The sequence below is a fragment of the Salvelinus alpinus genome, chromosome 20 (genome assembly GCF_045679555.1).
Source record: "Salvelinus alpinus chromosome 20, SLU_Salpinus.1, whole genome shotgun sequence".
Taxonomy (NCBI): Eukaryota; Metazoa; Chordata; class Actinopteri; order Salmoniformes; family Salmonidae; genus Salvelinus; species Salvelinus alpinus.
Window position 1 is genome coordinate 45383474 of NC_092105.1, and position 26464 is coordinate 45409937.

A 26464-nucleotide genomic window follows, 5' to 3' on the forward strand; every position below is an offset into this window, starting at 1 on the left:
CTCAAATGCCCAGATTTTCCAGAAATTCTGGTTGAAGGATTCAACCAGAATGCTTATTCCCTACCGTTTACAGGAATCTTCCAACTGGAAGAATTTTGTGAAAGTTACCAGAATTTTGCAACCCTGTCTGCAAGTCTCATTATGCTGGCTTGCAAAGTGATGTGTAATTCATATTGTAATCCATCCAGAGTTAGGATATACAGTGGCTTACAAAAGTATTCATCCCCCTTGGCGTTTTTCCTATTTTGTTGCATTACAACGTGTAATTGAAATGGATTTGGATTTGGATTTCATGTAATGGACATACACAAAATAGTCCAAATTGGTGAAGTGACATGAAAAACATACTTGTTTCAAAATATTATAAAAAAACTGAAAAGTGGTGCGTGCATATGTATTCACCCCCTTTGCTATGAAGCCCCTAAATAAGATCAGGTGCAACCAATTATCTTCAGAAGTCACATAATTAGTTAAATAAAGTCCACCTGTGTGCAATCAGTGTCACATGATCTCAGTATATATACACACCTGTTCTGAAAGGCCCCAGAGTCTGCAATACCACTAAGCAAGGGGTACCACCAAGCAAGCGGCACCATGAAGACCTAGGAGCTCTCCAAACAGGTCAGGGACAAAGTTGTGGAGAAGTGCAGATCAGGGTTGGGTTAAAAAAAATATCCAAAACTTTGAACATCCCACAGAGAACCTTTAAATCCATTATTAAAAATTTGAAAGAATATTGCACCACAATAAACCTGCCAAGAGAGGGCCGCCCACCAAAACTCATGGACCAGGCAAGGAGGGCATGAATCAGAGAAGCAACAAAGAGACCAAAGAGACCAAGAATTTCTTGTTTGTTTCACAATAAAAAATATTTAGCATTTTCAAAGTGGTAGGCATGTTGTGTAAATGACATTATACAAACCCCCCAAAAATCTATTTTAATTCCAGGTTGTAAGGCAATAAAATAGGAAAAATGCCAAGGGGGGTAAATACTTTTGCCAGCCACTGTAAAACAGTTGGAATTTTTATTCAATTGCAACTTGCATTCAAAATGACTGCAAGGGTTTGGAACTTTGTGAGGGCCTAAGGCATTCCATATATCCTTATGCTGTCATGCCTGCTCCCACTCCCCCCCTCTGGTGCTCGATGGCGCCAGGCTGTCCATCCTTATGCACATCTGTCACCATCATTACGCGCATCAGCGCTCATTGGACTCACCTGGACTCCTTCACTTTGTTGATTGCCCCTCTATATCTGTCTGTTCCTCAGTTTGATCCCTGTGTCAGCATTATTGTTGTAATGTTGTTTTGTTCCCCCGTCCAGACGTTGTTCTTGTTTTGTTATATGTCCGTTGTTTCATTAAATGTTCACTCCCTGTACTTGCTTCTCGTCTACCGTGTCTGTCCTTACATATGCACATGTTTATTTTGACATGATGTATGGTCACCAATAATATGTTTAACATGTTCTTGAAACATTTCATTTTTAATACTCCTCCTAAATTTTTTACTAATTACAGTGGTCTGGAAATATTCTAACATCATTTTGTAGGTCATGGATAATATTTCATAATTCACTTAAATGTTAATAAATATTAGGGGGAAAATACATTTCTCAGAATGATCAAAGATCAAACACTAGAGAATGGAAGGGAGCAGCCTAACATATCATGGCAAAAATACAAACCAAATACTGTTTGACATCTTTAATCAAGATAATATGTGACGGCCCATCCCAATTGGGCCTTTTGTGGAATAATTCAGATTCATGGCTCTAAAATGGTATTTCATACACTGATGTGAGGACGCGTGGAAAGTTATGCTGCTTTAAAAATGTATAAACTTTTGTTATCCCACTTAGGAGACATGTTGGAGAAATTGCCCTTGAAAGATTTTGTTGAGCGCTGGAGAGCTCCTCTTTGTTTGCATCCATTCCGCATCGCTAGGACCCTCTTAACCCATACCCATCCATCTCTGTAGTTCTTTCCTGCAGTCAATGACCAAAAGCTCCCCCTTAGGCCTCATGTTTTTCAGAATTAATAAAGATGTATTTTTTTACGACAAAAATCAGTTTAAAAAACTGTCAAACAGTTTTGTTATATTTCAGTCTTCTAAGATGTATATAAAGTGTAATGGGATGTAAACTCAAAATTGAATACATTTCACCTCTATATCTGACATGGTACAGGTGTCTTCTTTTTTAAGCCCATAACCATGTGCGTGACCCTGATTCAGCCCACTGCAGTAAAATTAAAGATTCACATGTAAACACATGGCCAACCATCAGCATCGTCAACCCATCCATTATCTCAGCTAATCATGGCTAGCCAGGAAGGATCCTATCTTTCTCCTTATATTGCACAATGCTTTCTCCTAAACGATGCCCAGAATTTAACATTTGTATTCATATTTAAGAATCCCATACAAGTTTGTAATTAAGGTACATGAAAGTTCAGGTGTTGAAGAAGGCAGTTCTGCAACAACTACAAAAATTATAATAATAAAAAATATATTTTTGGAAGATTGACTTCAGATGTCATATGCCGGGTCATGACCATCCCTTTTCTGCTATGCAAGGGTACAGATCAGTACCATCAAGAGTAGGGTACACAAAATACGTTTATACCCTGAGAAACTGAAATGTACCTTAACCGTACATTGAGAGTGAGTGTGATGATTGTACCTTTATATTCAAAATATTGGGCACAAAAATATGCTAGATTATCCGCACATGTATCCTAAAAGGTACCGAACAGTACCCTGTGAGCTCATTATGTGTACCTCTGAAGGTACATTATGTGTATTTTTTTGGTTTTTGTAACCCAGAGAACAAAATCATACTATTATTTCTAAGAATGTAGGGTAAAACTAGGCTGTCAAATCAAATCAAATCAAATGATATTTGTGACATGTGCCGAATACAACAGGTGTCACCTTACAGTGAAAATGCTCACTTACAAGCCCTTAACCACCAATGCCTTAAGAAGTTAATAAAAAGATACAAAATAAGTGTTTCAGTAAAAAATAGATACAAATAACGCGCAGAAAAAATACACAATAGCACAGTTGGTTACGGGAGCGTGAAATGGCGGCCATCTCCTTCGGCGCCATTGTAAGAGTTGAGGCCTTATGAAATACCTATGGTATTGTGTTAAAGAATGTCATTTTAATGACAACATATTCGCTTAAGATCTCACTAGGTGAAGTCCATAGGACTGAAAATGAATGAATGCAACAACCATGTCTCTGTCACTAATAAATACAGTCATGTGTGGTAACTCTACAATTCACTCAAAAGGCAAATAAGGCTTTACAATAAGCAGTATGTTAATTTATCACTTTTACACTGTGTATATGGGTCCACACTTTCAGTGTTAAATCAACACTGGAGAATTTGCTGTGTATGTACATGTACAGTATGTGTATGCGCGCACACATGTGTCTGGTCGCCTTGCCTTCCATTTTATCAAACTTTACTCTGGTCGGTAAATTGACAAGTCAGTAATAAACGATAGGAAATTACATAATTACACACAACCCAATAATCTTGTCATTGATTAAAATGCACATTACTCAAAGGAACATGAAAGAACAGCTGTGGTGGGAATCGATATTGATAGGCTATGTTTTTAATTCACCGTTTTCATTAAGTTCCTTGGTTTCTTCAAAATAACTCCCAAGTCGAGACAACTTCAAAACCAGCGACTAATTGCAGCCAGATGTGTTACTGCACCGGTTCCAATACGGTTTCTACTTTCCAGCCTGCCTAAAAGTCTGGCGAATTCGGATGTGCCTGACCCGCCCTACTTGGCAAATGCAGTAAGATCCTTATAAAATGGCAACGTTCATAGCCACGGGAAGTAGTTTGGGGGTGGGGTGCTGTGATTTTTTTGTTGCTGACGGGGGATGCATCATTTTTATTGTTTGTTGCCTACATGTATTTAAGTGTTAACCAGCATTTGTAACTTCAAAACAGTTGTGGAATATAAAAATATATGTTTTCCAGTTTCTTGAATTACTTTGCAAAAGGAAATTATTTCTACGTGAAAACTGAAATGGTCTTTTCATTCCTTTTCCATTTCAGTAGACATTCTTAAGATGAGAAAAAAGAATAAACCCACACACTGCTCTTTATTAAGCTTTACGTCGACACACTTCTCCAGAACAACTTATAGTAGTGAGTGCATCCATTTTCATACTTTTTCGTACTGGTCCCCCATGGGAATCTAACCCACAACCCTAGCATTACAAGCGCCATGCTCTACCAATGTAAATGTTTGAGGACAGGGTTTTGTTCTTTCTGGATTCCATTAAAATGACAATCGCAGAGAAAGCGACAGGGCAACAACTTTTACAATTCCAACTATATCCTGCAAGATACTATCCTTAATTATACAACTACCTTTTTTGCCAAAGCAGAGATGCTGAAAAAAATATTTGCCAGCACTACAGACATCTACACTGCTCTAAGGGAAAAGTAATTCAAAAGTAACTGGACGTCGGGCCCTCATACCACCCTCATGGAGTCTGTTTCTGACCGTTTGAGCAGACACATGCACATTTGTGGCCTGCTGGAGGTCATTTTGCAGGGCTCTGGCAGTGCTCCTCCTTGCACAAAGGCGGAGGTAGCGGTCCTGCTGCTGGGTTGTTGCCCTCCTACGGCCTCCTCCACGTCTCCTGATGTACTGGCCTGTCTCCTGGTAGCGCCTCCATGCTCTGGACACTACGCTGACAGACACAGCAAACCTTCTTGCCACAGCTCGCATTGATGTGCCATCCTGGATGAGCTGCACTACCTGAGCCACTTGTGTGGGTTGTAGACTCCGTCTCATGCTACCACTAGAGTGAGAGCACCGCCAGCATTCAAAAGTGACCAAAACATCAGCCAGGAAGCATAGGAACTGAGAAGTGGTCTGTGGTCACCACCTGCAGAATCACTCCTTTATTGGGGGTGTCTTGCTAATTGCCTATAATTTCCACCTTTTGTCTATTCCATTTGCACAACAGCATGTGAAATTTATTGTCAATCAGTGTTGCTTCCTAAGTGTACAGTTTGATTTCACAGAAGTGTGATTGACTTGGAGTTACATTGTGTTGTTTAAGTGTTCCCTTTATTTTGAGCAGTGTATATCGGTCTGCTAGTAAAGACCCAGTACACTACTTTAGTGAATGTTTTTTAAATATTTTTTTTATGTCCCTCTGTCTGGACTGTTCAGGGTTGAGTAGGTAACTTTATAAATGTAATCCGTTACAGTTATTAGGTACCTGTCAAAAATTGCAATCAGTAACGTAATGTTTGGGTTACCCAAAATGTAGCGATGTAGGCCTAATCTGATTACTTCCAGTTACTTTTGAATTACTTTTCCCTTAGAGGAATTAGAAGAAGACTTGTGGTCAGATTCACTCACGTGGAACAAACTTAAACTTGCGTCTTTATTCAATGCTGAATTGAATGTCATTGAGAAAACAGAAAGGTGTCAATGTTTTTTTTTCTCGCAAACATCTTTTCTAAATGTAGTATTTTTTTGTAATCAGTTACTCCCCAACCATGGGCCTGTTATCGTTAGTGTTGTTCAGACAAACTAGACAGACCTTTGAGGCATCATCCTTCGCCAACAGGTGACAGTGAATCTTTGCCATTTGCAGGCAATGAAAAAGAAAAACAACTGAAAGCAGACCACGGCTTTATTTGAGGACATATTGTTGGCTGCATAGAGCAAGTCCTGTATTTGACAGCCGTGTGCTTCACTGCAATCCAAACCTGGCCCGTCAGCTGCACACGACCTACCGATATCTGTCTGGCAGAAGGTTCTGACAAGCCCTCGCTCGCTGCGCTGTGCTGTGCTTCAGGTCAAGAGCAGCGGAAATTATTCATAGTTTTCACCATAACACCTTGATTAATTTGAATAAGTATGTTTGCAATCGAAATCCTATGCTGTTTTGCCAAGATAATACATGGCTTGGCTTTCTAATCCTCCCTGTCTGGCGGTGGAAAGGAAGTCTACTGTGTGTACCGCCTCAAGTAGGCTAATTAAAAGATCCTTTCTGACTGAGGACAGAATTCAACAGAACTATACTTTTGGAAAATAATCAAGATTTCTCTTCCACTATTACAAATATATTAAAATAAGATTTATAAAATGAGCGTTTCATAAGGATCTGAAACAATATTTTGATGGATAGAGTCAGACAATTAAAAGATGGTTAGGCCTATGGCTATGTTAGGTAGCCTACATTAGGGCTATAGCCTGTAGGTCCTATGTAGTCCTATGTTGGTGACAATAGGCTAATAGCCTACGTCAGAGGCACAACAAGAGAGGAAAGGAATGTTGTCTTGATGCCAAAACTTTCGTCATATATACTTACCCCGCATTTCCAAAATTACGCAAGCGTTTCTGACTCTTAAAACCTTTTTATGAGCTTTTAACTGTGTAAAAAACAAGATGCTGAGCTCAATAGAAAAGCACTCATTAATCAAGTCGTTTAACTTTGAAACTCACCTTGTAGGAAAGAACAAACTGTTTCCACATCATTTCAACCAAAAGATTCATGACGTTGAATCAACGTGGGAAACTGACTGGATTTGATAAAAAAGTAATCAATGTAAGGGAATTTCATTTTTTTTTTTACTCACATGTTATCTTAAATCCAATGACAAGATGACGTGTTTTCTTGATTTCACATTGCATTCATGTTCGGTGAAATGTCAACCAAGTAAGCATAGAAAAAACTAAATAGAAAAAATCTGTTAAACATCGCTATTTTTATTGTATCATATCCATAGCCTTTTGGCATGCTAATTTGACAAACGTGTGCAAGTCAATACTTCTGAGTGTAGTTACTTAAAGTGACTTTCTAGTCATTACTCAAACCAATATATTCACAGTGACCCTGTAGGGGGTCCAGATTTGAGTTGTATCAGCTTGAAAATTTTGAGTAATGCCCCCACGCCTCCAATATAATTTCCCAGTGACCCTTGCCTTTTCGAGTGGATTGTAGAGTTACCACCCATGACTGTATTTGTTAGTGACACAGACATGGTTGTTGAATTTGTTCATTTTCAGGCCTGTGGCACTCACCAAGTGAGTTCCTAGGTGAATATCATTATAATTAAACTCTTTATGGCAATACATTACATATCTCATTAGGTCTTATTTTGAGGCCTAGCTTTACCCTAATACAGTGGCCTGAAACTCGTGGTTTACAGGCCACATCAGGCCTGCAAGTAGGGTTGCAAAATTCTGGTAACTTTCCCAGATTTCCACAAAATCCTGGTTAACGGATTTCCAAGAATCTTCCAAAAGGGATGTGTGGAAACTTGGGAAATTTACCAGAATTTTGCAACCCTACCTGCAAGTCACATTATGCTGGCTTGCAAAGTGATGTGTAATTCCTATTGGAATCCAGCCAGAGTTAGGCTATCCAACAGTTGACATTATTCACCCACAACCTGCATTCATAATGACTATCAGGCTTAGGAACAATGTGAGGAGACTACCTAAGCCATTTAAACTGGAACAACCATTTCAGTAAAGGGTGCAAAGAAAATCTAACTAAATGATTGGATTATTTTAGAAAAATGTATGTTATTTATCTTTGTGTTGCATAAGATTAATCAATCACTCAACGTATATGCAAAAACACAGATGAAAACAATTTTTAAAAAATCTACCTGCAGTAGAACATGCTGGTAAAAAAGTGAATTTGTTATGATAACTTAAAACATTTTTGGTGATTTGACTTCTCATTTAGTTTTGAGTTTTGTGTCAGTGCCACATTTGAAGTAATAATGACTTTTCATTGACTTTGAGTTCAACTTGCTAGAAGTATTTGAGTGAAAAATACCTTTGAGTTTACAGTTCGTGATATGCTTAAAGTGGTACTCCAGGCTCCTTTTCACCTCATTTAACTTTTACTGCCTCAGAAACCCGGATCCGGGAGCACCCCCCCCCCCCCCCCCCCACTGACTAGCATAGCTAGCATAGCGTCACAAGTAAATTGTAGCATCTAAATATCATTAAATCACAAGTCCAAGACACCAGATGAAAGATGCACTTCTTGTGAATCTAGCCACCATTTCTGATTTTTAAAATGTTTTACAGGGAAGACACAATATGTAAATCTATTAGCTAACCACGTTAGCAAAAGACACCATTTTTCTTTGTCCACCATTTTTTCTCTCCACCAGTAGCTATCACCAATTCGGCCAAATAAAGATATTGATAGCCACTAACCAAGAAAAAACCTCATCAGATGACAGTCTGATAACTTATTTATTGTATAGGATAGGTTTTGTTAGAAAAATGTGCATATTTCAGGTAGAAATCATAGTTTACAATTGCACCCACCATCACAACTCGACTAGAATAAATACAGAGAGCAACGTGTATTACCAATTTACTCATCATACTACTACTGGCTAACACCTCTGTCCCGAAGCAAGCACCAGTTAGCCTTGAGCTAGCCTCGAGCTAGGCCCATCTGCCGGCTAGCTGCAAGCGCGATATCAACCCAGAGCATATAGGACTGCTTTTTCTCTACCACATCACCGGATTCCTGACGCAAGCTCTGGACAATTACACCGTATCATCACAGCTAGCTAGCTGCAACCGAGTGGCTACTACTGGCTAACACCTCTGTCCCGAAGCAAGCACCAGTTAGCCTTGAGCTAGCCTCGAGCTAGGCCCATCTGCCGGCTAGCTGAAGAGCTAGTGCCACTGCCACGAAGCTAGCACCAGTTAGCAAACACTATTCTACAATTCACAACCTCTCTTTCGCCATCGCCATCTGGCTTGGATTCTCTGTCGACACAACCACGTCTGAGCAGACCACCCCCCGGGCTACTAACTTTACACGCCGCGTGCTAGCTTAGTGGAGGCCTCCTCTGCTCCATCTACGGCTGCCCCCTGGACACTATGATCACTTGGCTACATAGCTGATGCATGCTTGACTGTCCATTAATTCACGGTACTCCATTCTGTTTATTTGTGTCTTATCTGTCGGCTCTGTGCTTTAACTCAGGATCTGTGTGTAGTTAATCCGACCCTCTCTGCCTAGTCATCGCCATTTTTTACCTGTTGTTGCTGTGTCAGACTAGCACCCTGTTATTGCTGCTGTTATCTTACCTGTTGTTTTAGCTAGCTCTCCCAATCAAGACCTGCAATCACTTTATGCCTTATTGTATGTCTCTCTCAAATATCAATATGCCTTGCATACTGTTGTTCAGGCTAGTTTTCATTGTCATTGTTTTGGTTTGCAATGGACCCTGTAGTTCCACTCTCCGTACCTCTGATACCCCCTTTGTCCCACCCCCCACACATGCGGTGACCTCACCCATTGAGACCAGCATGTCCAGAGATACAACCTCTCTTATCATCACCCAGTGCCTGGGCTTGCCTCCGCTGTACCCGCGCCCCTCCATACCCCTGTCTGCACATTATGCCCAGACTCTATTCTACCACGCCCATAAATCTGCTCCTTTTATTCTTTGTCCCCAACGCTCTAGGCGACCAGTTTTGATAGCCTTTAGCCGCACCCTCATCCTACTACTCCTCTGTTCCTCGGGTGATGTGGAGGTAAACCCAGGCCCTGCATGTCCCCAGTCACCCTCATTTGTTGACTTCTGCGATCGAAAAAGCCTTGGCCTCATGCATGTCAACATCAGAAGCCTCCTCCCTAAGTTTGCCTTACTCACCGCTTTAGCACACTCTGCCAATCCTGATGTCCTTGCCGTGTCCGAATCCTGGCTTAGGAAGGCCACCAAAAATTCTGAGATTTCCATACCCAACTATAACACTTTCCGTCAAGATAGAACTGCCAAAGGGGGAGGAGTTGCAATCTACTGCAGAGATGGCCTGCAAAGTTCTGTCATACTTTCCAGGTCTATGCCCAAACAGTTCGAACTTCTAATTTTAAAAATTAATCTCTCCAGAAATAAGTCTCTCACTGTTGCCGCCTGCTACCGACCCCCCTCAGCTCCCAGCTGTGCCCTGGACACCATCTGTGAATTGATCGCTCCCCATCTAGCTTCAGAGTTTGTTCTGTTAGGTGACCTAAACTGGGATATGCTTAACACCCCGGCAGTCCTACAATCCAAGCTTGATGCCCTCAATCTCACACAAATCATCAAGGAACCCACCAGGTACAACCCTAAATCCGTAAACATGGGCACCCTAATAGACATTATCCTGACCAACCTGCCCTCCAAATACACCTCTGCTGTCTTCAATCAAGATCTCAGCGATCACTGCCTCATTGCCTGTATCCGCCACGGGTCTGCGGTCAAACGACCACCCCTCATCACTGTCAAACGCTCCCTAAAACACTTCTGCGAGCAGGCCTTTCTAATCGACCTGGCCCGGGTACCCTGGAAGGATATTGATCTCATCCCGTCAGTTGAGGATGCCTGGTCATTCTTTAAATGTTACTTCCTCACCATATTAGACAAGCATGCTCCGTTCAAAAAATGCAGAACCAAGAACAGATATAGCCCTTGGTTCACTCCAGACCTGACTGCCCTCGACCAGCACAAAAACATCCTGTGGCGAACTGCAATAGCATCAAAGAGCCCCCGCGATATGCAACTGTTCAGGGAAGTCAGGAACCAATACACGCAGTCAGTCAGGAAAGCAAAGGCCAGCTTTTTCAAGCAGAAATTCGCATCCTGTAGCTCTAACTCCAAAAAGTTCTGGGATACTGTAAAGTCCATGGAGAACAAGAGCACCTCCTCCCAGCTGCCCACTGCACTGAGGCTAGGTAACACGGTCACCACCGATAAATCCGTGATAATCGAAGACTTCAACAAGCATTTCTCAATGGCTGGCCATGCCTTCTTCCTGGCGACTCCAACCTTGGCCAACAGCCCCGCCCCCCCCGCTGCTACTCGCCCAAGCCTCCCCAGCTTCTCCTTTACCCAAATCCAGATAGCAGATGTTCTGAAAGAGCTGGAAAACCTGGACCCATACAAATCAGCTGGGCTTGACAATCTGGACCCCCTATTTCTGAAACTGTCCGCCGCCATTGTCGCACCCCCTATTACCAGCCTGTTCAACCTCTCCTTCGTATCATCTGAGATCCCCAAGGATTGGAAAGCTGCCGCGGTCATCCCCCTCTTCAAAGGGGGAGACACCCTGGACCCAAACTGTTACAGACCTATATCCATCCTGCCCTGCCTATCTAAGGTCTTCGAAAGCCAAGTCAACAAACAGATCACTGACCATCTCGAATCCCACCGTACCTTCTCCGCTGTGCAATCCGGTTTCCGAGCCGGTCACGGATGCACCTCAGCCACGCTCAAGGTACTAAACGACATCATAACCGCCATCGATAAAAGACATTACTGTGCAGCCGTCTTCATCGACCTGGCCAAGGCTTTCGACTCTGTCAATCACCATATTCTTATCGGCAGACTCAGTAGCCTCGGTTTTTCTAATGACTGCCTTGCCTGGTTCACCAACTACTTTGCAGACAGAGTTCAGTGTGTCAAATCGGAGGGCATGTTGTCCGGTCCTCTGGCAGTCTCTATGGGGGTACCACAGGGTTCAATTCTCGGGCCGACTCTTTTCTCTGTATACATCAATGATGTTGCTCTTGCTGCGGGCGATTCCCTGATCCACCTCTACGCAGACGACACCATTCTATATACTTCCGGCCCTTCCTTGGACACTGTGCTATCTAACCTCCAAACGAGCTTCAATGCCATACAGCACTCCTTCCGTGGCCTCCAACTGCTCTTAAACGCTAGTAAAACCAAATGCATGCTTTTCAACCGTTCGCTGCCTGCACCCGCACGCCCGACTAGCATCACCACCCTGGACGGTTCCGACCTAGAATATGTGGACATCTATAAGTACCTAGGTGTCTGGCTAGACTGCAAACTCTCCTTCCAGACTCATATCAAACATCTCCAATCCAAAATCAAATCAAGAATCGGCTTTCTATTCCGCAACAAAGCCTCCTTCACTCACGCCGCCAAACTTACCCTAGTAAAACTGACTATCCTGCCGATCCTCGACTTCGGCGATGTCATCTACAAAATAGCTTCCAACACTCTACTCAGCAAACTGGATGCAGTTTATCACAGTGCCATTCGTTTTGTTACTAAAGCACCTTATACGACCCACCACTGCGACCTGTATGCCCTAGTCGGCTGGCCCTCGCTACATGTTCGTCGTCAGACCCACTGGCTCCAGGTCATCTACAAGGCTATGCTAGGTAAAGTGCCGCCTTATCTCAGTTCACTGGTCACGATGGCTACACCCACCCGCAGCACGCGCTCCAGCAGGTGTATCTCACTGATCATCCCTAAAGCTAAAACCTCATTTGGACGCCTTTCCTTCCAGTTCTCTGCTGCCTGCGACTGGAACGAATTGCAAAAATCTCTGAAGTTGGAGACTTTTATCTCCCTCAACAACTTTAAAAATCTGCTATCCGAGCAGCTAACCGATCGCTGCAGCTGTACATAGTCCATCTGTAAACTACCCACCCAATTTACCTACCTCACCCCCCATACTGCTTTTATTTATTTACTTTTCTGCTCTTTTGCACACCAGTACCAATATCTCTTCTTGCACATGATTATCTGATGATTTATCACTCCAGTGTTAATCTGCTAAATTGTAATTATTCGATTTATTGCCTACCTCATGCCTTTTGCACACATTGTATATAGATTCTCTTTTTTTCTACCATGTTATTGACTTGTTTATTGTTTACTCCATGTGTAACTCTGTGTTGTCTGTTCACACTGCTATGCTTTATCTTGGCCAGGTCGCAGTTGCAAATGAGAACTTGTTCTCAACTAGCCTACCTGGTTAAATAAAGGTGAAATAAATAAAATAAAATAAAAAATAAAACATTTCATAAAAATAGACAAAGCATAGCAATGGAAAGACACAGATCTTGTGAATTCAGACAATATTTCAGATTTTCTAAGCGTTTTACAGCGAAAACACAATAATTCGTTATATTAGCATACCACATGTGCAAACGTTACCCCAGCATGAATTCAAGGCAACAGGAGGGATAACGTTATCATCACCAAAATATATACATTTTTTCACTAACCTTCTCAGAATTCTTCCGATGACACTCCTGTAACATCATATTACAACATACATATAGAGTTTGTTCGAAAATGTGCATATTTAGCCACAAAAAACCGTGGTTATACAATGAGAATAGTAGCAAAACTGGCCTGAAAATGTCGGGCGCCATCTTTGAGAGTGATCTAGTCTAATCGATAACTAATCATAAACTTGACTAAAAAATACAGGGTTGACAGGAATCGAAAGACAAATTAGTTCTTAATGCAATCGCTGACTTACATTTCTAAAATTATCCTTACTGTGCAATACCGGGTCCGCCAAAGCGAAGCTACACAAAACAAAATGGCGATATATGCGTTTAAAATTTTTCAACAGAACAGCGATTTATCATCATAAATAGTTCTTACTATGAGCTGTTCTTCCATCAGAATCTTGGGCAATGTATCCTTTCTCCGGTCTAATCGTATTTTGGTCGAAAGATGTCATCTTGTCCCGTCGAAATGGACACTAACGTTCGGTATGTACAGGAAACGTGCCCAGCTCATGGAAGGGCGTCACAAATAAATGCCTCAAAATCGCACTAAATGGATATAAATTTCTATAAAACGGTTTAAATTAACTACCTTATGATGTTTTTAACACCTATAACAAGTAAAAACATGACCGGCGATATATTACTGGCTAAACCAAGGCTTGGAAAGGGGTCGGTCCGACGCCCTTCATGCGTCCAGCGCAGGATCCAAAAGAAAGCTACTTCCGGTCTTTGGTGTTTTATACAGGCCCTGATTGCGCAATCGACTCCATTCAAATTGTCACCACTTACTGACATCTAGAGGAAGGTGTAGGCAGTGTATCCTCATAGCATTCACAGGGACATTAAAACTGACCTGGGACCAGAGGCCAAGATTTCTGAAATCTCACTCCCTGTCAGGAAAAGTGCTGTAGATAGAGTTCTGTTCCACTCAGAGACATAATTCCAACGGTTATAGAAACTAGAGAGTGTTTTCTATCCAATAATAACAATAATATGCATATTGTACGAGCAAGAATTGAGTACTAGGCAGTTTAATTTGGCAAAGTCAAAAAAATAAAAGTGCTAACAGCTCCCAACTGATTTACTTAACAAAAGGCACATCTCAATAGGTGGTCCAGGTATGTTATGACATACAGTAGCACAGGAGAGTGGGTGGGCCTTTTCTCTTTTGTGTTCTATTGCTACTCAATTGTTCATCAATAAGGGGAAGGCCAAAGACATCACAGATTCACATCAAACCAACTCCTTGAATGACCCACTCTTTGAAATGATAAGTTGTGTCTAAAAAAACTGTATTTTTCGCTAAACTTTAGTGTGTTTACTTTACAGTAGACCTATTTATACTTGGGATATCGCTTTTCAACAGTAAAAGTTCAAAAATCGCTAGAGGATGTGTCTTGGTACTCTAACCGCTAAAGAGATAGCAGGCTTGCTTTCTGTGTTTGCAATGACAAACACTCCCCTTTCAACGAGCATCGTTAAAGGCCGGTAACTTCAAAACCTTATGTTAGGAAATGTAAACATGATTTAGTAAATAGGCAGCAGACACAACATATCATTAAATTTGCCATAATTAAATGCTATATCATCCGTGATAGGCCTAATACAATTCATATAATCTGCGAATCAACTTGTTTTATGTGGTGAGCAGACCAAAATAATCCCGTACGAATGAATAAGAAGTGTTGGTTCAACTTGCTTTAATTGCTGTTTTTGAATAGCAATTATTTTAGCCATGCAAAATAACAAACTAAATGCAATAGCGAAGTTGATGCAGGCAAATAATATAGAGCCTGACTTGCATGACACCATATTCAGTTTTGCTAAAATATAGGCTATGGAAGATCCTTGCATTTAAAATTAGATCTGCATTTAAAATGTTAAATCTGTATTTAAAATTCGATCTGTACCAACTTCAACTAAAAAAAATGTGTCTTACATTGCTTGTTTTGTAGGTCTATCAACATTAATAAACATCACACCCGGGGCTATGTGGTTTGATAATTAAGAGTGCTATCATACGTTTCTGACAGTATTGTGTGGCGCGAGCTGAGTACTAATTATAAAGCTATTCTATTCAGATGCCACCCGGTTGACCAAGTGCTACATGCGGGGCAAAACTGAGCAAGAGTCCTCTCAAGGAACGAATGTCAAATAGTCATTTTCTTTGTAAATATTAGGATACTCTTTGCTCGTTGAATATGGAACAACTCGAGGAAAGTTTATAATTGAAAGATCAACTGATTCCTTTGTATCTCCACCTCCGCTTTTTAATAGGCAATGAGTGATCTATTAGGAGGGGGCATGTTTCCTAATGAGGTCCTTTTCAGCCTTTAGAAAATGCGCGAACCCCCTGCCGCGAGGCATGGAAATCCGGGAACTATTTAATCCTCGAGATGTGTCACTGTGCGTGTCACACAGTCCAGAGATTACAGGTGACAGGTAGTGCACACCCTGTGGTTCTCACAAGCACTTTATTTTCAACTAGGCACGATGTCTGAACTACACCATTTATTTCGGGCGGCAGGCTACACGTCTTCTCCTGCCGGGTGAACAAAGCTTGTTGAATCAAATTGAAAAGTAACATTTAAAAAATGGAAGATATATTATTTGACTTGGATCAAGATGCCACTACAGACTTTGCTTTCTGGGGCCAGATGGACCCTAACTTCCAGTTCCAGGCCCAGTTGGACACTCTCCTCTTCGACTGCACCGCGGTCACGGGCCAGCTTTCGCCCTGGTCCTCGTTCGGTGGCCAGTCCATGTTCCCTGACGCGCAGATGACCTTCACCGACCTGGACTCGCAGTCCCCCGGCCTTGGAGCCAGTGCTGAAGTGGACAGCTCCTCTGTGGACGAGCCCCACGAGATGAGCAATCGCAGGCAGCGGCGGTTCGTGCCCCATCACCCGTACAAGATCCAGCGACACGCCGCTAACATCCGGGAGAGGAAGAGGATGCTGAGTATCAATTCTGCGTTCGAAGAGCTAAGGTGCCACGTGCCAACATTTCCCTACGAGAAGCGCCTGTCCAAGATTGATACACTGAGATTGGCCATTGCCTACATTGCCCTCCTGAGAGAGATACTGATTTCCGGCCGCGACCCCAAGTCGTACGTGGACGAATGCATGAAGAATGGTTACAAGAATCAAACCAATGCCATTTGGAACACAAGCGGTGAGCAGATAATACAAATGGCCTGATTACTGATCTATATAGAACCATTTTAGATTATGCAATGAGATTACAGTTATACACTATTTGATTCTTTGCTTGTAAAATGACATTTCGAATCTCTTCCATTCAAAATGGGAAAGGCTAAATTGAAACTGGTGCAAAAGATCCTACAGTAGGCCTAACCTAAAAAAAAAAATTGCCCAAACTTACCTACAACATGAGAAAACATAGCCAAACATCTGTCAACTTAAAATGATGTGTTTGCTCAAATTGTCTCATATGTTCATTCAACTAGAAAGTAGTATTTGGCCATCTTTCCTCAAAACAAATCTGTGGAGCTAATTACACACACAGTGCTTTTAATATACGATGTACATATTTGGCACACTGTACATGTATACAGCAATTAATAATCAACATGCCCTCACCTGGGATTTGAACTCACAACCTCTTGGTTCACAGCATTCCAATCTTCCTGCTATGCCACCATGTCTGTGTCAATGACAGCTTTCACCTTTATTGCTAAACTTTGCACTTCAAAGTAGACCTCAGCTCTGTTAAAAGTACACTCAAGAAAAACTGTTAAGGAGTAACATTAAAATAGAGTAATATGCCCCACCAATATTAGATAACTATACAAAATAAACTAAAATTGCTGAAATAAGTCCATCAAAACAAAGTAAATCAAATGGCCAGATCAATAACTGACACAGACATGATGGCGTAGCAGGAAGATTGGAATGCCATGCAGCAAGAAGTTGTGAGTTCAATCCCAAGTGAGGACATGTTGAATAATAGTACTGTATAAATGAACATGCACAATGTCAACGTGTGTCAAATATGTAACGTTGAAAACATTGTATGTTGAAAGTACTGTGTATGTGTAACCAGTTGCACAGCCTTTTTTTAGTTATGCACAAATAATAATTTCTAGTTGAATGAACATAAGTTATGAGACAAGTTGAACAAACACATACTTTTAAATTGACTGAATTGTTGCCTACATTTTCTCAAATTGGAGCTAAGTTTGGGCCAAGATTTTTGTTGGGTCGGGTCCAGGTAACATTTGGTCCGAAAACAAATCATTATTATTTTAAGTGTGGTACTGAAGACCCTCCAGCAATATGTCCACCATACATGGATGGAATTACAGTAAATGTATATTTTGCCATTGGAATTCTAGTTTTACAACCATGCATGGCCCATATGTTTTGTGACTTCAAGTTGGGTGTGGGACATTACCAAACCCCATTCACGAAATTACAAACAACACACAGGATAAACCCAAGGAAGGATGACGTATCCTACCAAGTGTTTAAAATTACATTAGCACAAGGAGAAAGAGAGCATATGCTAATGGTTGACAGCCAACTCCAAAGCTCATTGGCTCTGAATTGAGTTTGTGTCACTTAAACACCTTGCTTTGTTTGTTTGTTGTGTGTTTTTTTCCCCAGCTGTCTTTTTCTTTGGTGTGGGTGCACAAAATCTCCCCTTTACCAGAGCACAAGTATTCTCACTGCACTCAATGGTTGCCTATTTACTTTAGTTAACCAATTCTGTGGGGCTTCACTTCAACCATTCGGAGGGGGCATTGAGGAGTGAGTGTACCCCTTTGCTCGGACCTGCGACTTGTTAAACGATCATTAAAATGTATTTAAAGCTTCATGTTTGCCTTGCTTTTGTCCCCCGTCTCACTCTAGATCTGACAGCCCGGCTCTCCTGGATAAAGTGGGATTAACTCAGGATGGGGCAACCCAAGTACGTTGGACAGGGGGCTGCTGGTGGGGGATTTATACCCCCCTTCTGTCTTTGTTTCACTGGCAACATCACATCAGGGGCTGAGTGACATCTGCAGACTTTTTATCAGTTCATGCACCTCTCTCTACAGCCATCCACTCCCCTCACAGCCTTTAATATTTTAATGTGTTGTCGATTGGTAATGGAGTGGCAGTGTTTTTCTGGAGTTGCCTGTTGTTTTACAGGGAATGGGGGACCGGGGCTAGACTTAAGCCCATGGGGGCCAGACTTCAGCCCATGGGGATGGCATTTCTCACAGGGGACAGAAGCAGCCTGGAATGGGACTGAATGGGACAATTTTTTCTGAGCGTAATACTGAAGTGCCCGTGTGTTCATTTGAAACCATTAGCTGGTATTCATTGTGTGTGACATCCAAATTTCCCGTAAGTTAATTTAACCGAATTAATTAATTTATGTATTTATTTAATTTGTTTATTTATTTATTAATCATCTTTAAAAAAAAAAAAAGGTTATTATTATAATTATTTATTTAACTGTTTTCATTTCGATGTTGCGAGTTGTTTAAACTGTACCTTTAATCAATTGACAATCATACGTGATTTATTAGGTTGTCAAATGGACCGTTTTGAGATTCATGTTTCGTATTATGAAGATATGTTGTTTTTGTAGTGTCTGTGAGTATATTGCGGTGAAACTGTAAGGACTGGTGAATGGATTTGTGCTCAATGGCAAATCAAGGAATTTCTAACACACTGGCCGTGTGCGAATGACCATACTTGCGTCCTAAATAGTAGGCCGTTTGAGCAGTGGTGTAGAGGTGCCTGGAGAAGTGGGTATACTCTAATTTTGTCCAGAATTTCCCAAACGGCCCGCCGGGCGAAGGGAAGGGGCCCTGTGTGAAGAATTTTATGACAAACAGTGACATATGCTCTGAATGGCCTAAAATGAAAATTCCCATATTGCGCAAGTAGGCTAATACAGTAGACCTACTACTGAAATAGATAAATGAGACTTTCATCTGAGTCAGAAGTTCACAGGTTTCAGATTTCCCCCATTTTTTTCAAGTTTTCACACTCAAATCACACTTTTAATAGACAAACAAGAAAAATGGGCCCCCCCGAGCAGCGAAGCGGTCTAAGGCGTTACAACAGTTCCGGGTTTGAACCGGGGCTGTGTCGCAGCCAGCCGCGACCGGGAGATCCATGAGGCGGTGCACAATTGGCCCAGTGTCGTCTGGGTTAGGGGAGGGTTTGTTCAGCTGAGATGTCCTTGTCCCATCGTGCTCTAGCGACTCCATGTGGCGGCCGGGTGCATGCACGCTGACTTTGGTCGCCAGCTGTACGGTGTTTCCTCTGACACATTGTTGCGGCTGGCGTCCGGGTTAAGCGAGCATATGTCAAGAAGCAGTGTGGATTGGCTGGGTTGTGCAACTCTGTACGGGAGTTGCAGCGATGGTACAAGACTGTAACTACCAATTGGATATCATGAAATTGGGGTAAAATGTACAATTTATTATTATTTTTATGTTCTAAGTCCACAAAAATTCTTAAACCACATAAGTAGACCACTTTTGAGGTCTGGGAAAAATTGAATACATTTAGATTTTTGAGTGAAGCTACCCTTTAATTCAACTGTGCAGGCAAATAATCATGATATCACTGCAAGGTAGGCATAGGCTACTTTGTAGCTAGTTAACATTTACAGTGCATTCGGAAAGTATTCAGACCACTTGACTTTTTCCACATTTTGTTACGATACAGCCTTATTCTAAAATTGATTAAATTGTTTTTTCCCCTCATCAATCTACACACAATACCACATTATGAAAAAGCAAAAACAGGTTTCTCGAAATTTTAGGAAATCTATAATAAAAAAAAAAATGAAATATGACATTTACATAAGTATTCAGACCCTTTACTCAGTATCTTGTTGAAGGGTCTGTATTCAGTACCTTGTATTCATACCCTTTACTCAGTACCTTTGGCAGCGATCACAGCCTCGAGTCTTCTTGGGTATGACGCTACAAGCTTGGCACACCTGTATTTGGGGAGTTTCTCCCATTCTTCTCTGCAGATCCTCTCAAGCTCTGTAAGGTTGGATGGGGAGCGTCGCTGCACAGCTATTTTCAGGTCTTTCCAGATCTCTCTCTTCGATCAGGTTCAAGTCTGGGCTCTGGCTGGGCCACTCAAGGACATTCAGAGGCTTTTATTGGTCACATACACATATTTACCAGATGTTATTGCAGGTGTGCCAAATGCTTGTGTTCCTAGCTCCAACAGTGCAGTAGTATCTAACAATTCACAACAATTCACACAAATCTGAAAGTAAAAGAATGGAATTAAGAAATATATAAATATTAGATAGAGCAATGTCGGAGTGGCATTGACTAAAATACAGTGGAATAGAATACAGTATATACATAAGAGATGAGTAAAGCAGTATGTAAACATTATTTAAACATTATTAAAGTGACTGGTGTTGCATTATTAAAGTGGCCAGTGATTCCAAGTCTTTGTTTATAAGGCAGCAGCCTCTAAGGTGCAGGGTTGCGTAACTGGGTGGAAGCTGGCTAGTGATGGCTATTTAACAGTCTGATGGCCTTGAGATAGAAGCTGTTTTTCAGTCTCTTGGTCCCAGCTTTGATGCAGCTGTACTGACCTCGCCTTCTGGATGATAGCGAGGTGAACAGGCTGTGGCTCGGGTTGTTGAAGTCCTTGATGATCTTTTTGGCCTTCCTGTGACATCGGGTGCCGTAGGTGTTCTGGGGGGCAGGTAGATTTCCCCCGGTGATGCGTTTTGCAGACCACACCACCCTCTGGAGAGCCCTGCGGTTGCGAGCAGTGCAGTTTCAGTACCAGGCAGTGATACAGCTCAACAAGATGCTCTCAATTGTGCATCTGTAAAAGTTTGTCAGGGTTTTAGGGGCCAAGACAAATTTCTTCAGCCTCCTGAGGTTGAAGAGGCGCTGTTGCGCCTTTTTCACCACACTGTCTGTGTGGGTGGACCATTTCAGATCCTCAGTGATATGTATGCTGAGGAACTTGAAGCTCTCCACCTTCTCCACTGCAGTCCCAACGATGTGGATAGGGGCGTCCTCCACCTGCTGTTTCCTGAAGTCCACGATCAGCTCCTTTGTTTTGTTGACGTAGTGTGAGTTTTTTTCCTGGAACCAGTGTGATGGCGATTGCATTGTCTGTGGATCTATTGGGACGGTAAGCATATTGAAGTGGGTCTAGGGTGTCAGGTAAGGTAGAGGTGATATCATCCTTAGGGTCATTGTCCTGTTGGAAGGTGAACCTTCACCCCAGTCTGAGGTCCTGAGCGCTCTGGAGCAGGTTTTTATCAATGATCTCTCTGTACTTTTCTCCATGAATCTTTCCCTTGATCCTGCCTAGTCTCCCAGTCTCTGACGCTGATAAACATCTCCACAGCATGATGCTGTCACCACCGTTGTTCACCGTGGGAATGGTGCCAGGTTTCATCCAGATGTGATGCTTGGCATTCAGGCCAAAGAGTTCAATCTTGGTTTCATCAGACCAGAGAATATTTTTTCTCCTGGTCTGAGAGTCCTTTAGGTGCCTTTTGGCAAACTCCAAGCGGGCTGTCATGTACCTTTTACTGAGAAGTGGCTTCCGTCTGGCAACTCTGCCTTAAATGCCTGAATGATGGAGTGCTGCAGAGATGGTTGTCCTCCTGGAAGATTCTCCCATCTCCACAGAGGTAATCTAGAGCTCTGTCAGAGTGACCATTGGGTTCTTGATCCCCTCCCTGACCAAGGCCCTTCTCCCCCGATTGCTCAGTTTGGCAGGGCAGCCAACTCTAGGCAGAGTCTTGGTGGTTCCAAACGTCTTCCATTTAAGAAGGATGGAGGCCACTGTGTTCTTGGGGACATTCAATGCTGCAGACATTTTTTGCTATCCCTCCCCATATCTGTGCCTCGACACAATCGACCTCATGGCTTGGTTTTGGCTCTGACATGCACTGTCAACTATGGGGACCTTATATAGACAGGTATGTGCCTTTCCAAATCATGTCCAGTCAATTGAGTTTACCATAGATGGACTCCAATCAAGTTGTAGAAACATCTCAAGTATGATCAATAGAAACATTATGCACCTGAGCTCAATTTCAAGTATCATAGCAAAGGGTCTGAAACCTTATGTTGATGTGATATCTGTTTTTTTTTTTTCATACATTTGCAAAAACTTCTAAAAACCTGTTTCACTTTGTCACTATGGGTTATTGTGTGTAGATTGATGAGATTTGTTATTTATTTAATCCATTTTAGAATAAATCTGCAACGTAACAGAATGTGGTCCGAATACTTTCTGAATGTACTATAATTGAGAAGGTTTTTGGGAAAGCCTTTCCATCTACCACAGGACGGCTAGGCCTATCATTAGCAACACCAAACCTGGACATTTTACTTCATATTATGAGGCATGTCTTATCTTGCTTCAAAATAGCCTATAGCCAAAATCCCACCCTAGAAACATGGAGGTAATTATTTTATATAAATATGCTTTCTCCTGTTATATTGGTTTTCAAATAAACTTTATTTCATTGTCCAGCAGCCAAAGGCATTATCCTTGTACTATTAGCAACCCATGATAGCGGTTGCATCTTTAGATCTCCCCTCTTGCTACATTTCTAACAGATATTTCCATCTCTGTCCATGAAACCGCTTGCATGTGCGATGCACATTTTAGAACTGTGTTTTCCCATAAATTGCATTTTGGAACATTTGCGCATAGGCTGCGGTTAAAATGTGAAGAAATCACACACTGAACAAAAATAGAAACGCAACAGGTAAAGTGTTGGTCCCATGTTTCATGCGCTGAAATAAAAGATCCCATACATTTTCCATACGCACAAAAAGCTTATGTCTCTCAAATGTTGTGCACACATTTGTTTACATCCCTGTTAGTGAGCATTTCTCCTTTGCCAAGAAAATCCATCCACCTGACAGGTGTGGCATATCAAGAAGCTGATTAAACAGCATGATCATTACACCGGCGTACCACGCGTTGGAGACAATAAAGGGCCACTAAAATGTGCAGTTTTGTCACACAGATGTCACAGATGTCACACAGATGCCACAGATGTCTCAAGTTTTGAGGGAATGTGCAAATGGCATGCTGACTGCAGGAATGTCCAGCAGAGCTGTTGCCATATAATTGAATGTTAATTTCTCTACCATAAGCCCCCTCCAACGTCGTTTCAGAGAATTTGGCAGTACGTCCAACCGGCCTCACAACCGCAGACCCCTTGTAACTACACCAGCCCAGAACCTCCACATCCGGCTTCTTGACCTGCGGGATCGTCTGAGACCAGCCACACGGACAGCTGATGTAACTGTGGGTTTGCACAACTGATGAATTTCTGCACAAACTGTCAGAAACCGTTTCAGGGAAGCTCATATGCGTGCTCGTTGTCCTCACCAGGGTCTTGACCTGACTAGGTTGGCATCGTAACCGACTTCAGTGGGAAAATGCTAACCTTTGATGGCCACTGACACGCTAGAGGAGTGTGCACCTTCATGGATGAATCACAGTTTCAACTGTATCACATTGTGTGTGCGTGCAGTTTGCTGATGTCAACGTTGTGAACAGAGTGCCCCATGTTGGCAGTAGGGTTACGGTATGGGTAGGCATAAGCTACGGACAATGAACACAAATGCATTTTAGCGATGGCAATTTCAATTTACAGAGATACCGTGACACGATCCTGAGGCCCATTGTCGTGCTATTCATCCGCCGCCATCACCTCATGTTTTAGCATGATAATAAAACGCCCCAAGTTTTTCTATGCAACAGCCTTTTGATTTGAACATTTGAAATGTTTTAGTGTGTGTACTAGATTATGTGATATCATTTATATATGTTACAGCACTTTGGTTTCACTAATAAATATGTTGAAATGGAACCAAATGATCTGTTTCTGTCTTCAGTCCTTTTTAAATAGGATATATGGGCAATATGGGCTATGGTATAGCTTGAATGTGATAGTCTGCCTATAACCAGCCTGAGTAGGCCTCTAACTCCATTCCTATTCTATACAGTGTTTACTTTAATTAATCAAATTGGAAATTAGCTATTATCAGGCTGGTTAAGGCTATGCATGTCGGTTAAATTCCGAAAAATCCACCCGCACTCAGTCCTGCCCCACCTACGCAGCCAGTCAACAGCTGCTACTGCGTTGTAGACATGGCATAGTGCATACTTTTTTACTAAATAGTACGTGCTGAATAGTATGTGATGTATAAATAGTATTCATCTGGGGGGGGATTAGGAGTTTGAAACGAAGGTGTAATGAAGTCAGCCGTCCCGTGTGGGGGTTGACATATAAAGTACACTGCACATCTGAGCCTATGTGTATGTTTGAATGAGCGTGCGTGTGCGAGCGTGTGTCACTGAGTGTACTGCGTATTTCTTTTGGCTCCCGAAGCCCTGTTCGTGACATTGAATCCACAGCTGTGGTGTCCCGCAGCATTTGGTTTAGCCATTTCCCTTACGGTTAAGAGCTGTACTTAGGGGACTCCTAAATCTGTTTCCACTTAGCTGGCCCTACTCAATCGAACCAGCGGAGCAAGGCCTCACTGACATTGGCCATGTGTCACTGTCCCTGTGTCACTGTCACTGTGTCACTGTCACTGTAGATGACTTTCAATGTCATCATGTAACTTATGGATGTCATGGTGTTGACTATGTACTCACTACTTAGTCAGAGATGTAGTTAACAGAGACAGATAAGGGTTATTCAACAGCAAATTTCAGTCCCACCCCCCAAAAAAATCATCTTGAGTTGTACTATTATTTTTTGAAAGATACTGATCGAATTAGTAGTTTTGTTCATTTTTAAACATCTTTTTTTTTAAATGCAGTCCCAGCTTTTAATGTCACTACCGAAACACACACATTAAAAGACTGTAGAATGAAGTGCATTTAAGGCCCAGTGCAGTCAAAATGATTTCTGTATCATATTGTACCAGAGCTGATGAAACTAACACTGTAAAAGTGTGAACAAATTTGATCGGTGTCATTTCCTGATAGTTGCTGGTTGAAAATACAATCTACTAGCAATGTTGCTATGGATGTAAAGATTCACCCTATTCAAACGTTTAAAATACGAGTGCATCGGTCCGCGGGAGCCCAAACGATCCAAGTGTAGCTTGAATCGGTCAAAAAATCATATTTTTATTTCCATCCGAAGAAAATAGCTCAAATATTTTTCTCCTTCAATAGCCTATCAAACTAAGCATGTACAAGCAAAGAGCGCAGCTGCTCGCGACACCTTCAGCTTTCAAATGCTTGTAAAACGGCAATCGCAATGTCAAATCATAGGCTCTATTAGGTGGGTGACAAGCAATGTCATTTTCTAGGTCATTGTTACCAAATACACTGAAGAAAATATTGTTTTACCCATAGAGTTGTGCAGGCTATCAGAGTGGACACAACTCACATCTTTCTGATTGCACATCTAACTGCTGATTGGGACTTTTTGATTGCCAAGAACACCATAAGAAATAGTCTTGGTAGTTTTGCTGCAGTTGAATTACCAAAGCGTCCTCTAGTGGCCTCATGGATGGAATGTTATTAACATTCTTCATAATTTCATAATTCATAAACATTATATATTTTTAAACCATCAATCTGGTGTTTCTATGTCAAATGTTGTGTTATATTTCAGTCTTCTGTGAAGTACAGTTGAAGTCGGAAGTTTACATACACTTAGGTTGGAGTCATTAAAACTCGTTTTTCAACCACACCACACATTTCTTGTTAACAAATTATAGTTTTGGCAAGTTGGTTAGGACATTTACTTTGTGCATGACACAAGTAATCTTTCCAACAATTGTTGACAGAGATTATTTCACTTATAATTCACTGTATCACAATTCCAGTGGGTCAGAAGTTAACATCCAATAAGTTGACTGTGCCTTTAAACAGCTTGGAAAATTCCAGAAAATGATGTCAGGCTTTAGAAGCTTCTGATAGGCTAATTGACATAATTTGAGTCAATTGGAGGTGTACCTTTGTATGTATTTCAAGGCCTACCTTCAAACTCAGTGCCCCTTTGCTTCACATCATGGGAAAATCAAAAGAAATCAGCCAAGACCTCTCCAAAACACTTTGAGACCTCCACAAGTCTGGTTCATCCTTGGGAGCAATTTCCAAACACATGAAGGTACCATGTACATCGGTACAAACAATAGTATGCAAGTATAAACACCATGAGACCACGCAGCCGTCATACCGCTCAGGAAGGAGACGTGTTCTGTCTCCTAGAGATGAACGTACTTTGGTGCGAAAAGTGCAAATCAATCCCAGAACCACAGCAAAGGATCTTGTGAAGATGCTGGAGGAAACAGGTACAAAAGTATCCATATCCACAGTAAAATGAGTCCTATATTGACATAACATGAAAGGCCACTCAGCAAGGAAGAAGCCACT

At 41.8% G+C, this 26464-nt stretch overlaps 1 protein-coding gene across 1 annotated transcript; it reads left to right on the top strand.

Moving 5' to 3' along the window:
• The first annotated feature begins 15513 nt into the window (after window positions 1-15513).
• Window positions 15514-23885, top strand: LOC139546992 (transcription factor 21-like). Its single transcript, XM_071356015.1, has 2 exons — window positions 15514-16253; window positions 17954-23885. Exons 1-2 carry the CDS (start codon window positions 15674-15676, stop codon window positions 17989-17991), a joined length of 618 nt encoding a protein of 205 aa, XP_071212116.1. The 5' UTR covers window positions 15514-15673; the 3' UTR covers window positions 17992-23885.
• The last annotated feature ends 2579 nt before the right edge of the window (window positions 23886-26464 follow it).